This window comes from Furipterus horrens, unplaced genomic scaffold (assembly GCF_987537825.1).
Source record: "Furipterus horrens unplaced genomic scaffold, mFurHor1.1.pri manual_scaffold_11, whole genome shotgun sequence".
Lineage (NCBI taxonomy): Eukaryota > Metazoa > Chordata > Mammalia > Chiroptera > Furipteridae > Furipterus > Furipterus horrens.
Window position 1 is genome coordinate 19,596,180 of NW_028327181.1, and position 12,835 is coordinate 19,609,014.

The 12,835-nt window shown below is 48.9% G+C and overlaps 1 protein-coding gene across 1 annotated transcript in view; it reads right to left on the reverse strand.

Moving 5' to 3' along the window:
• HIRA (histone cell cycle regulator) overlaps positions 1-12,835 on the reverse strand; it is a 75,625-nt gene that overhangs the window by 32,723 nt on the left and 30,067 nt on the right. The window contains exons 6-13 of the mRNA XM_090292596.1: positions 12,560-12,655; positions 11,172-11,332; positions 9,151-9,318; positions 7,364-7,477; positions 5,342-5,412; positions 4,579-4,684; positions 2,142-2,357; positions 677-762 (exon numbers count right to left, since the gene is read on the reverse strand). Coding sequence (XP_090148722.1) covers positions 677-762; positions 2,142-2,357; positions 4,579-4,684; positions 5,342-5,412; positions 7,364-7,477; positions 9,151-9,318; positions 11,172-11,332; positions 12,560-12,655 — 1,018 coding nt within the window. The remainder of the gene's footprint in view (positions 1-676; positions 763-2,141; positions 2,358-4,578; positions 4,685-5,341; positions 5,413-7,363; positions 7,478-9,150; positions 9,319-11,171; positions 11,333-12,559; positions 12,656-12,835) is intronic.

The following is a 12,835-nucleotide window of genomic DNA, read 5'->3' on the forward strand; positions in this document are numbered from 1 at the left end:
AGAAACTGAATTATGGGTAATGTTTATGCGCATTTTTGGGTTTCTACTATTTTCTTTTAAAAAAGAAACCCACAAAAACCCAACATTTTATTTCTTTCTTTTTAGGGAAGGGAGAAAAACATCAATGTGGGAGAAAAACAGCAATTAGGTGTCTCCACCTCCCCCCGCCCCCCTGCAACTGGGCACATGGTCTGCAACCCAGGAACATGCCCTGACTGGGAACTGAACCAGAGACCTCTCGCTTTGTAGGATGACGCCCAACCCACTGAGCCACACCAGTCAGGGAGGGCTTCTACTATTTTCAACAAGGTAAAAAGAAGCAGGAAAAAATCAGTCCAATTTCTCTCCCTGGTATCTTACAATGTCCCACAAAGAATGAAGCAGGGCTTGCTGAGGAAACCCGATGGCCCTGCTAAGGTACCAATGCCCACTGGCCTATCACAGGCTCCTCTCAGCTGACCTTCAGCATGAAATAAGTTTGCATAAGGGCTCTGTGGGGAACACTGGGCTTTGAGGCTGGTGGGAAGTTGGGATCAACTCCCTCACTTCCAGATTCTATAGGTCAGATCTGCCCAAGAGCCTGCGAAGACTCAGATTATGAAAGCGCTAACTGGTGAAAGACGAGAGCAAGACCTCTCAGATAAGGCCACAGAAAGCTTGGTGAATGAATGAGTACCCAGTGTCCAGCTGTGCTATGCAGAGAGGCGTGATTCTTCTCCGACCGTCTGCTGTCCGGGTCTCAACTTGTTTCTTCAAAAGATTCTGGCAAAATAGGGTGACACATAAATGAATGGAAAAGTTTATGCCAAACTATCTCCAAATATAAAAAAAAATAATGCTTCTAAGAAATTGTTTTTTAGCTTTCTTTTCTATAGACTTCTGGTCCAACTACACTAAGCCACCTAATCAGAGAACAAATGTTTTTATCAGGGTGCGTGCTCCACTTCCCGCACAGTAACTGAGAAAGGAGAGAAAGCTCCCAGCTGAACCAGCTCCAGCCCCTTCCTCTCCATCACCAGTACTGCAGGCCTGGCCAGGTTCCAGGGGAGAGTGAGCAGCCGTGGGGACCAATGAGGGAACTAACAGATGAGACTTGTACCCAGGAGCCACACTATTATTTTCTAAGCTGTGGTTTGCAGACTTTCTTCCACTAAAGGCTCATAATCAAGGGTTCCTAGTCACATACGGTGTCTGAATCACTTGGGGATGTTCATCACTCTTCACAGCCTCCTGAAGATGGCTTAAGCTCTCTAGCTGGTTCTAACCTTCCCGCCCCATCTCTACCGCCCACCCCTCAGTGAGACATAGATTTTCAGATGAAGGAAGGGCAGCCCACAGATGTCTTCTAAGGGCAGAGACTGAAACCCAGTGTTCTCAGTACAGTAAATCCTCACTTAATATCATCGACAGGGTCTTGGAAACTGACTGCAGGTGAAACATACAAGAAAACCAATTTTACCATAGGCTAATTGATATAAACAAGAACTGAGTGCCTACGACATATTTCTGGTCACAAAAACACCACCAAAGTAAATAGAGACCCAAAGTACTTCTAATATTAAACACTGAAACATATGTGCACTACACATATATTTTAAAAAGATTAATAAAAACAAGTAAGATGATTATTTTCCAACCCACTTATTCCAGTTCAGGGTCATGGGTGGCCGGAGCCTCTCTCCACAGCTCAGGGCACATCCTAGACAGTAAAGCTAAAATGCACGTCTTTGGGATGTAGGAGAAAACATGGGAGAACGTGTAAACCCCACACAGACAGCGGTCCTAGCCAGGAATCAATTTTTTACTTTCTCATCAGTGTTGTAATGACAAAATGACATTATTCAAGGACCTGTTGTATACAGAATTTCCTAAAAGGCCAAATTCCTATAAGAAATGAACTCTAGAGCTCCTTGGGCAAAAAGGTCTTTGATAAAGGTGGCTTAAGCCCCATTACTACCTCATGCAGTTGAAGGTAATAGGCCAAGTGGGCCCAAGTTGGCTTACCCCTGAGTCCTACACCAGGCCCAGCACACACCCACCCCTTCACTACTTGTGTCTGTGCCCTGTCTAGACTGCCTGTTCCCCTTGCCCTGTCCCTGGGCATGTGTTGTGTTCTCAGTGCCTTTGGGCCAAGTACTCACCTTTCTGATGTCTTCCAGACTCTCCCCATTGACGACGCCAGTGACTGAGGCAGCTGAGCCCATCTCTCTGGCCACGGCACTCTTCTGGTCCAGCTGCTGCTGTTGCTGCCTCCGCTGGTACTTTAGCATCTCAGGGTTCTCGATGACAGCTGTAGAGAGCTGGGCCTCAGTCATGATAGCCAAGCTCTTGCCGTAGGTGGATTGATGAATGTGGCTCTAGAGAAAGCAGAGAAAAGTACAACAAACCGGCTGTAAGCAGCCAAGTGATAGATGGTGCCCACCAGTGGGTGAGCTGTGTGTTGGCTCTCCTGGTTCTGAGAGCAGAAAGGGCCCTGGGCAGGGGTCCCAGACAATGCCAGCTCCCCATTGCCTCCCTCCCTATTCTGCCTGATGTCAATTAGATGATTCTGCAGCAGTCTTATATCTTTCCTAGATGTTTATAGTCTCCTGTGTATCTATAGCTGGGGACAAAAGTGAACGAGTAACTAATGAGAAATCACCTACTACATGTCTGGTGCAGAACAAGTGGCAATCGTTTGTTGAACTAAAGTTCAGACACTGAACTTGCTAACCTAAGGCTCTTAGATCACTTCAAGGACCTCAACCACTCTTTGGGAATCAGATGCTGAAAGTCTGCTTTCACTGCCCGTACCTGCAGCCATCAGCCCCGTGTGGTTGGAAGTCGCCATGAGGCTGTTAACAGTGTTTCTAAGAAAAAGGGAAGGCCTGGCACAGCAGACCTAGGGAAATCCTTCCCTGTCCCTGCTGTCCCAGTCCTTCTGAGCAGGGCTTCTCCCTCCATCTTCCAAGTCTCATTAGTCCCATGCCACAACACGCGCCAGACAGGACCCCATGAGGGCAGGAGTGATGTCCCCAGAACACTGGAGTGCCTGGTATGATGAACAGATTCACATAGAATATGCTATGACCAACATGGAGGGCAGGAAGACACCTGCCTCACAGCAGAGGATGGTAGGTGGGGGAGGTGGCACCTTGGGACGCGCTCCTGCAGGGACTGGTATACCTCTGTGTGGCCCGGAACCTCCCTCCCTTACCACCCTGGTTTCTGCCTCCTCTTCCCTGAATTCCTTCCCTAGAATCTCAAGTCAGAGTTTGGCCAATGTTTCCCTAGTGTTCTTCATACATGAGATCCCTGCCTGTCACCTGGGAAATAATAAGCTAGACAGGTTATCATATGGTTTCCCACTGCAAATCTCCAAGGGGGAGGGGAGGGCACAGTGATCCCAGGTTACCTGATGACAGTGAAAAGGTGGAAAGAAGACCTGAGGCTACTGAAACACTCCTTCTTTCATTGACAAGTGACTGTCAGGGTGCCAGGCCCTGTTCTAGGTGCTGTCAATAAGGTAGGCCCCTAACCCTGAAGGGTTTGGTTTTCATCATAGAGCAGAGTCCACACAGTAGCTTAAGAGGGAGCTTCTACTAGCAATTGAATCACTGGGGTGGGAAGCTGCCCACCTGCTCTGAGCCTTCACAGGGCTCCTATCAGACAGACTAGTGCTGGCAAAAGCCCATTTGTAGAAATGCTGGGTCTAAGTCTATGGTAGTTAGAGCAGAGCCTTTCCTGAAGCCCTTGAGAAAAGGCACATGGGCCACACTGTCCTGGACGGAGCACAGGGAAAAGGTCTGGCCCAAAGGCAGCAAGCGGGCCTGGGTCAGGTTTCTGTTCTCATACCAAAGGTCACATATGACCTCAGTCAAGGGTTTTGTGTAATTAAGTGAAATAATATATGCAAACACACAGTCCAGAAACTGGCATATAGTAAATGCTGAGAAACAGCCAATATTACTATTTGGTTGCTGCTCTATGGCAACTGTGTTGATCCAAGACAACGGGGAAGGTGACGTGAGTGGGGACTCTTGGGAGCACTTTCTCTCCAGCTCTCTCCCAGGGTGAAAGCTTCAGTGTGTGGCTAATTATCAGCTCAGGAAGAGATGTCCCAATATTCATTCCAGAACTGATTTATGACATAAAAAAATACTCATTTTTAAATTAATTTATTTTGTAAAGAAGACAAGGATTACAATCTATAAAAGACGAATTCCAATATGTTAAGAAATAACGTATCTATGTATGTCACAAGAAGAGGGTCCTGCCCTGGCTGGTGTGGGTCCATGGAATGAGCACTGGCCTGCTAACCAAAAGCTGGCCAGTTCGAATCCCAGTCAGAGCATAATGCCTTGGTTTTGAGCCGTGTCCCCAGTGGGGGATGTGTGAGAGGCAACTGATTGATGTGTCTCTCACACACTGATGTTTCTCTCCCTCTCTTTCTCCCTCCCTTCCTCTCTCTCTAAAATTAAAAAAAAATTTTAAGGAGGGTCTAATCAAAGGGGCCTCTCGGAGCTATCCTGGCCATTTCTGTGGCTCCGGAGCATGCGCAGCACATGGGGCACTGGTCAGCAGTGTGTTTTCTCCTACCTTCTCCTCCTCGCTCAGGGGGTCTCCGAGCTCATCCTGGGAGAAATCTAGGAATGCCACAGAGCCATCCATGGAGCACACCAGGATGCCTAGCCCGTTCAGAGTCCTGAAAGAGATGACCGTTAGCAGCCTGGGAGCAAGTGCCTGTGGTGATCACGCACACCCAAGTGGTTGGCACAGGACAGCAGGGCAGGGTTCTAGATAGATGCTGAGAACCTCTGATTCCTTATGTAGCCTTGTGGGGGTGGGGATAGAGGAGACAGTAAGAGTCTCAGAAGGTTCTGGCACCCTCAAGTTCTAAGTACATGCACAAAGTATCTCTTACCATGTGTTTTGTAAGAATTTCATTTTTATTTTATTTTTGAAACCACTTAAAAATACGTGGGGGAATATACATCTAAATGGGGTCACCAAGCAGAATGTATCTCCACATCGCTGCAAATCTGGTTCATGCAAGGACAGAGTGAAGCGGAACCAGGATCACAGCCTCCTCATCTTCCTAAATACCAGTTTGTTGGAGAAGGCGTTTTCCAGATACATCCTAACAAAGCAAGGAGCACAGCAGCAGACACTCTCCCAGAAGCAGGTCTAAGCTGCTCTTTCTTGAATTGTGTGCAAACAGCACCCTGCAGTCTGCTCGAGTGGCTTAACCTGGGAGGGGGTGTCCCTGGCTATCTGACCCTAATCATATCCGGGGGCCCCATATTTCAATGTATGGCTTCTCTGCTCCTGGCCTGTACATCATTACAAGAATCCATCTTACCAGGAAATATCCATGATAGATTTGTCAAACAGCTCATGGATGACAACCAAAGGCCTTTTCAGACATGTGAGCTGGAAGGGAAGAAGCCGTAGAGGTTAATAACATGAATGAAAACCATTTTTTTGTCCATTTAGCTCAGTTTACACTACCAGTCCTAGAAGTTGTCAGAATTTTGCTGACATATTAGACATATTCAACTCTATTCAAATAGTAGCCACCAAGATCCCAAACTGTAGAAACCAAAGCTTGCCAAAAGATGCAAACTTGAGCAGCCCCTGTCTGATGGGCTCAATTGTGATCTGGTGGGGCGAGAAAACTTTATACACAGACCACCAACAATGGCAAGGGGACTCTGGAAGGGTCAGGACTTGAGCAGAGAAGGTCTACCAAGCAGGGGATGGCATGCCAAGGCCTTGCCAAGGGACGAGGCAGGAAAGACAGCTCCCAGGACAGGAAAAGAGCCCCAGAAAAAAATCAGCACATCTTCCCTGGGCCCAAGGAATTCTGGCACACATCTGTGCAAGGCTTGGTGTAACCACCTACATATGTCACACAGCATCACTCTACACTGTGTAGAAACACACAAACACAGTTTATGTTGCCCTAGTCCAGAGCCAGAGTTAACCATGATTTATGCTTGGATGAGTTATTTCCTTCTGGTCTATAAAATAAGACACATGGTTGCGCCTGCTTTTTCACTTAATACCTGCTGAGCATGTTATTAAATATCCTGTAGGCATCTGTTTTGAGACTGCATAACATTCGCACATGCACGACTGTTATTGAGTCGCTCTGATGTGGGCACTGCACTGTCCGCACGTTCCCACAATTACAGCGAGATCACTCCCTCAGACACTAGTGACTGACTCCCTGCCAACAGGTCCTGGGGCCACAGGGTGGCAGGCTGGGTGGGGACTCCCTTCTGCAGGGTTCCCACCAGGTACTGCGGAAGCTTCTAGGAGGCTGGGACTATTCTTGTGGGAAAAAAGTCGCTTTAGCCACTCTAGTCCCGAGGAGAAGGCTGGAGTCCGAGTTACCTGGAATCCACAAGAAGAATCTTGCCCCTACCCTAATTCCACTTCCAGAATGAAGAGCTCTGCCCTCCTCCCAAAAACGTGTCTATAGACCCCTCAGAAATCTGGACCTGTGTGAGCAACTGACCTCAATTTTATAAGAAACATGAGCACACGATCAGTGATGTTTTGGTCAAAGCACCATGAATGGAGCCCCAGGCCAGGAGGAGCCCAGGAAGAACATGCCTGGAACTGCCTATGATGGCACTAGGGTTCAGGTTCTGCAATGGATGTAACATGAATACTGGGCCTGAAAAAATCACAGTGTACATAGCAATTAATTTCTCTGTGACAAATGACCATAATAAATGCAGCCAGAGGATAACCTTCATACCTACAACTTTAAATCCACTGTTTATGGGGAAATTAACAAGGAATAAACTATTGTTACATGTAATAACATACATGAGTCCCAACAACATTGTGCTGAGTGAAAGCAATGCAAGAAAAAGTAAATACTGTACAACTCCATTTAAGTAAAGTTTAAGAACAGGCAAAACTCATCCACGTGACAGATGCGTACAGTGGTTGCCTTGGCTGAGGGGGACTTGGAGGGTGGGGTCTCGACTGGGCAGGGACAGGGAACATTCTGGGGTGGTGGTTACATGTGTAAACATGTTACGACAATGCACTGAGCTGTATGTTTCAGGCGAATGCACTTTTTGTAGATTATATGTTGACACAGAGTTTTTAAAATGAAGCAAACACAACATGCCAACTACAGCACCGACCACTAAGGGCGTTCCCTGAGTCTGGGCACAAGAGCGGCTCTGCCTGGGCTGAGGCCCAGTCTTCAGTGCTTCCTTTAGGGGTAACAGGAGGCCTTGGCGGCAGGTACAGGGCGAAAGCAGGGGTCCCTCCTCTTCCAGGCATCCAGTTTCTGAACCTCCACCAGCCCTGTCTCCTGTCGTCCTTCAGGAGCAGCACGAGCTCATGATGGGGGGCTCACCCAGACAGAGAGAGAACGGTCCTTGCTGCCCACAGCGCAGCAGCAGTACGGGCAGCTGGGCTTCGCAGAACTCCCATTCTTCTGTTTCTTTTTGAAGATTTTTGGGTTGAATTTCTAAAGCCAAATAACAAATGCTAAAATAATTGATCAAGCATTAAGCACATGTCCCATGCCAAGTATTACACATATATCACAATTAACTACAGCCTGCCAGTGGGAGCCCCACACAGACACCCGCCTATCTGATCTTCAGAACCACCCAGGAGGCATTTTGCTGAGGATGAAGTGAGGCTCACAGAGGCCAGAAAACACGTGCCAGGTCACCCAGTGGGTAACTTGTAAGATGAGGATTTGAAACAGTTTCTTTCAACTCTCCAGTCTGGGCACACAGCCAGGTGGGTGGCAGGGGAGCTACTGAACTCCTCCTGGCCTGAGCTGGGCCAGCTCTAGGACCTGGGCTACAGGGACAGGTCCTGAAGGGAGGCTGCATGACAGTCCCCTTACTGTAGTTCTTGCTCACAGTCAATACTGTCTTATAGTGCCTAATCAGCCCTGTGTGGTCTCAGGAACAGGGATGATGGCTACGTCTGGCTAAGGGCAGCTCAGGGCCCCCCTGCCCGTGTAACCTGAGCATCATTTTTGGAAAGGCTGGAGGCACACACTGAGGTCCTTTGCTGCTTTCCTGAATTGAAAAGGGTTGGGAGCTCTAGACCCAGGTGAAATCCACAAGCCAAGAAAACCGAGAAGGAAGGCTATCAGGTGGTCCAAGGGATTCTAATGTCAGAGGGCAGGCAAGAATGGCCAGGGGTACACAGACTGGAGAACATGAAACCCAGAGGCTTGTGTCCTGGGACTGAGTCTTCACAACCGTCTCCCACAGCTGCTCTATGAGGATCACTCGAGAGAGTCATGTTACTTTCAAACATTGTAGCAACATGGTCCTGGTTTCAAACAAAATCTTACATGGACTCTAATACAAAAAAAATTAAAGAAGTGATATTTTGTTTGTATAAATTTAAGTTATAATGTACAATATTTATTATCAATTTAAACAATGGGAAGAAGGAGCCCATTTTGATAAAGAGAGAGTGAGATCAGGGGCCTGAACGATATTTCACTTTCATTAGCCTTAGTCCGTCAGTCTATCGACCTCGTCGCTGTTGCCCAGTGCTGAGGGAATTCTGGTTCTCACAGGCTGTTTGCCTTGGGCACTCTCTCTAGATACTCTTCAGAAGCATAAAAGGAGTGGCTGATATGCTCTAAAGCCTGCGTGGGAAACAGGAGCCCACATCCTCTGGCACTCCTACCTGCTCCACACCAACACTGGGCAGACAGCTCCAGACTCAAATACCACCCCAGGAATCCAGAGCAGAGCCCTGAAGCTATAACTGGCCACTGCTGGGACGAGTACCATACACATGCTTGGTGGATGCACACACCACACCTACACCCTCCGGAGCCTGATGAGTGGGGCACTTGCCAGGACCATCATGCTAAGCACTGATGAGCAGATCTGAATGCGTAAAAGGCTAGTGCAGAGCTACAGTGTTACTCATCAAAGGCTGATTTTGATGCTATTCATCTTGTTCAAGTTTACCAGTAAAATACAAGTACGTATTCTATTTTGTAAATTTAATTTTTAAACAATAAACCATAAGTATTTATAATTAAATAAAAACAAGACATGTGCTGAATCTTGGAGTCCACCATCTCAGTCCCACACGCGACCCAGCCTTGGGAGCACAGCACTGCCCAGGCTCCGAGGGCACCACCCTGAGAACACTCACCACGACGGTCACAGCTTTTCGGTGTCCGACAAAGTCCATGTTGGTCTTCCAGCCCTCCCGTTCGATGATCTGGGCGGTGGGGCCAGAGTTGTTCATGGCATGGGCAGACACCAGGTAATGCCCATCAGGGGACCAGCTCAGTCGCAACACATGGGTTGTCCCTCCACACTGAAAGAAACAGCTGTGCTTCAAAGGAAATCAAGGCCAATCTTGTGACCTAAACTCTGGCCTCATGAATGAAGTTGAGCTCGGATTTACAAACGTATGACGATGGAGCATGCACCCAAGCTGCTGGCCACACTGACAGCTGTGACTCCAGTCTCTCCAGATGACACAACAAAAAAGGCTCTGTTGGATGGGATTTGGAGCTTTAGCACCCTACCCTCTTTCCTTAGGAAGTGAGCACAGCATGGTGAGGCAGGCCCTGAGGGGATCTGCAGGATGGACACCTCTTGTAACCACCAACTCTGCACAGGTCAAATGTATCTGGCCACTGACCCCTTTCTCCTGCCCAGCTCCTGTTAACCTCCCTACATGAGCTCTAAAGATCATTCACTGCAGCAGAGAAAGAGCCCTGCTGACCCTCAGGAACCTGTCTCTGTGATTGTAGTTGGTGACCAGAGCCATCACCTGCTCTCTCAGGCCTGTCTCCTTGCCTAAAGCCTGGTGATGCTACCAGCAAAGGAGAAGAGGTTTGTAAAGTCTGAAGAGACCATAAAACGCCCAGCAGAAGGGCACTGTGCCCCTGACCTGGCATGAGTGCTGAGGCAGGGCGTCCCTTCAGTGTTTCTCTTGCGAGGTAAGACGATATGGGCCAAAAGCCAGGCCCTGAGGCTTCCAGGGCAGCCCTAAAGACTTAGGGATTAAGATCTTGGCCTTACAGCCTCAGAGGAAGGCAGGACAACCCCAGAGGTTGAAGAGTGCTGCCAGTTCCTGCTGGGATTCCAAACACTCCTGCCCCATCTGCCATATCCACCCCGCAGATCAGTTTGTGGGACCCACCTGCTGCCCGGCAGCTGGAGCCCTGAGGAACTCCAGGTGTGAGGGCCCATGTGCCCTGTACAAGGGTGCAGCCAAGGAGGGCAGAACTAAGTGACGTCAATGCTGGTGCTAATGTGCCCAGTCCAGGAGCTGCTGCTGGTGTGGAAGAACTGAACACATATCTCAACTTCCCACCCACAATGAGCCCTGACCAGTGGGCCAACGCCTACTCTCCTGGCAGAACTGCCCTCATGTCCTTTCCTCTGAGAAGCCTTCTCTTACGAGATGACACCACATGGTCCCAGGCTATTTCCGCACATCCTGGACAACACCACCACCGTGCCCACAACAAAGGTGAAAGCCTGTCTTTCCCACTGGGTTTCAAGCTTCAAGAAAGAGACTCCATCTCCAGCCACTTTTATTTCCTGTACACGGTATTGCCTTACAGATAGTAGGCACTTAAGAAATTTTAATGAATAATGGTGAGTTTGAGTGCTGATCCCAAATGAAATGAGAACTAAAATAGAAGACAGTAAAATACTACACAAGCCACCGCAGTCCGACCTCCAGATGTTTTGTAAACAGTACTGGGAACTCCACCCTAGACAATCAGCTGGCCTGCAGAGTGGAAGTCGGCACAGTCAGGAAGAGTACAAGACAGAGCCAGCTCTCTCCCCTTGTCCTGCACACCTCATGGGTTAGTGCAGTGCAAATGCCACATGGTGAGGAACAGTTTCAGCCATGTCTGGGCCAGACAGCTGTGTGGCACAAGGCTGTAGAGGTATCTCTAAGGTTCTTTTCAGCTTTAAAACTTAGAAATCCTTTTCACTTCAAAGTTGGGCGTTCGACACATCTGAGAAATAAAAGATTTTCAGCATCCAACTTTTTGGGCCAGAGTGCCCGCCCCAGAGGACCCAGACCCGTTGGCTCAGGCTGCCAGGCTCTGCATTCACCCATGAGGTCCAGGCCTTAGTCAGCTCCCCTTCGGGCATGGCGGCCAAGCAGGTTGCTGGCTTGGGCCTCCTAAGCTGTCTCGTTACCTCATCAAAAGGCTTGGTGATGCTGGTCTCCAGCTGCCAATCCAGCGTCCTCCACACTTTCAGGCTGCGGTCATCAGCTTGAGAGGCAATATATTTACCAACAGGGTCCCACGTCAAGCCCTTTACCAAGCCAGAATGACCTCTCAGAGTAGCTAGAATTTCTGTGAAGGAAAATAAGAGATTGGAAAGGTGCTACCTAGGGGAAAACGATGACTCTATAGAAACACGAGCTACAATCAATGGGCTACGGAATGGCCAGCCAAGAGAAGGGACTTCAGAAGTGCACCCTGGGCATAAGCAGAAGAGCCCCCTAATCTGATTTCCACCAAGACAAAACCCACCTGAGCGATGACCACACCAAGGAGGCAGGCGTCACGCTTCCCTTACTCACAGCTAACACTTCTGGGTTGAGGCTGCATATACCCTGGAGAGGCAGGCAACTGGGGGGCCTAGGCTTAGGCCTGAGCCAAACTCTGCCCCCTTATCTTTTCCAAAGCTGGTGGTCTTGCCTGTGGTTTGCCCTTCTGGCCAGAAGCCCATGCTCACCTGGGCTGCGAAAATGGCATTTTTGATGGGAACCTCCCTGGCAGCTCTGGGGACAGGGCACTGCTCTGAGTCCTCTAAGTCACCACTGAGGACAAAGTGAGTGAGACAGTACCTCCTAGAGTTGCAACCTAAATGTCACCCAGCCTCTAAATCTGCCACTTGGTGGCCAGGTGGAGAGTCCCCACACATACTGGTAGCTTATAGAGAGAAAATGAACTGGATCAAGTTCAGAGACGATGCTTTTTGGCCCATGAGGAAAACATATTCCAGATACGAAGCAGGAACATAAGAAGTATCTTACTAATTACAAACTGCAGTGCTATGCCAGGTTATGCCATCTGTCATGACTTTAAACACATTAATAAGAAAAATTAGTCTTGCAAAACTGGATTTGTTGGTGTGCATCTGCTCAAGGGTGTCAGAGAGGAGATGGCAACTGAACTGAGGCCAGAGCCCAGGGAAGGAAGGGCCCTGTGTGTGCAGGTGCCGGGATGCATGTGAAGGCACAGCACGGAAGGGGGTGTCAGGACAAGCTAAGCACAAGCTGGCGGAGGTCCCCAACTCTAATTGTCAAAGTACCACATTCATGGTGTGTGGCACTTCCCTGTTAGCACTCAGTTACTGTTTTTCTTTAACGTAAACCTCTTTTAAAACCTTAAACAAACATAATTGATAAAGAAAAAAGAACTGAATTACTGACAAGACATGAATCCCTGTCCACTGTGAGAGACATGGTGCCACCAGCCAGAGGAGACAAAGCCCACCCTGCTCCAGACATGGACAGGCAGCACTGACGACGAGCAACCCATTTCTGCCGCCACCCAGCCAGAGGCGGCCCAGACCTGGGAACTTCACTGCATTCCAGATGACGACAGTGTTATCCACGCTGCACGAGGCCAGCCAGGCGTCATGGGGAGACCATGCTACATCCATCACATCTGGAAGACAGAGGGCTGGCGGTGAGTCTCTTACCTGGCGTGCAGACTTGGCAAGGGGGGCACGCAGTAACACCCCTGTCTGCCAGCTGGGCCCCAGTCCCTGGTGCCATGTCCAAGCAGATTTGACCTGGGACCATCAAAATTAGACTCTTCTTGTAACCAATCTGAAAAACTTCCCCA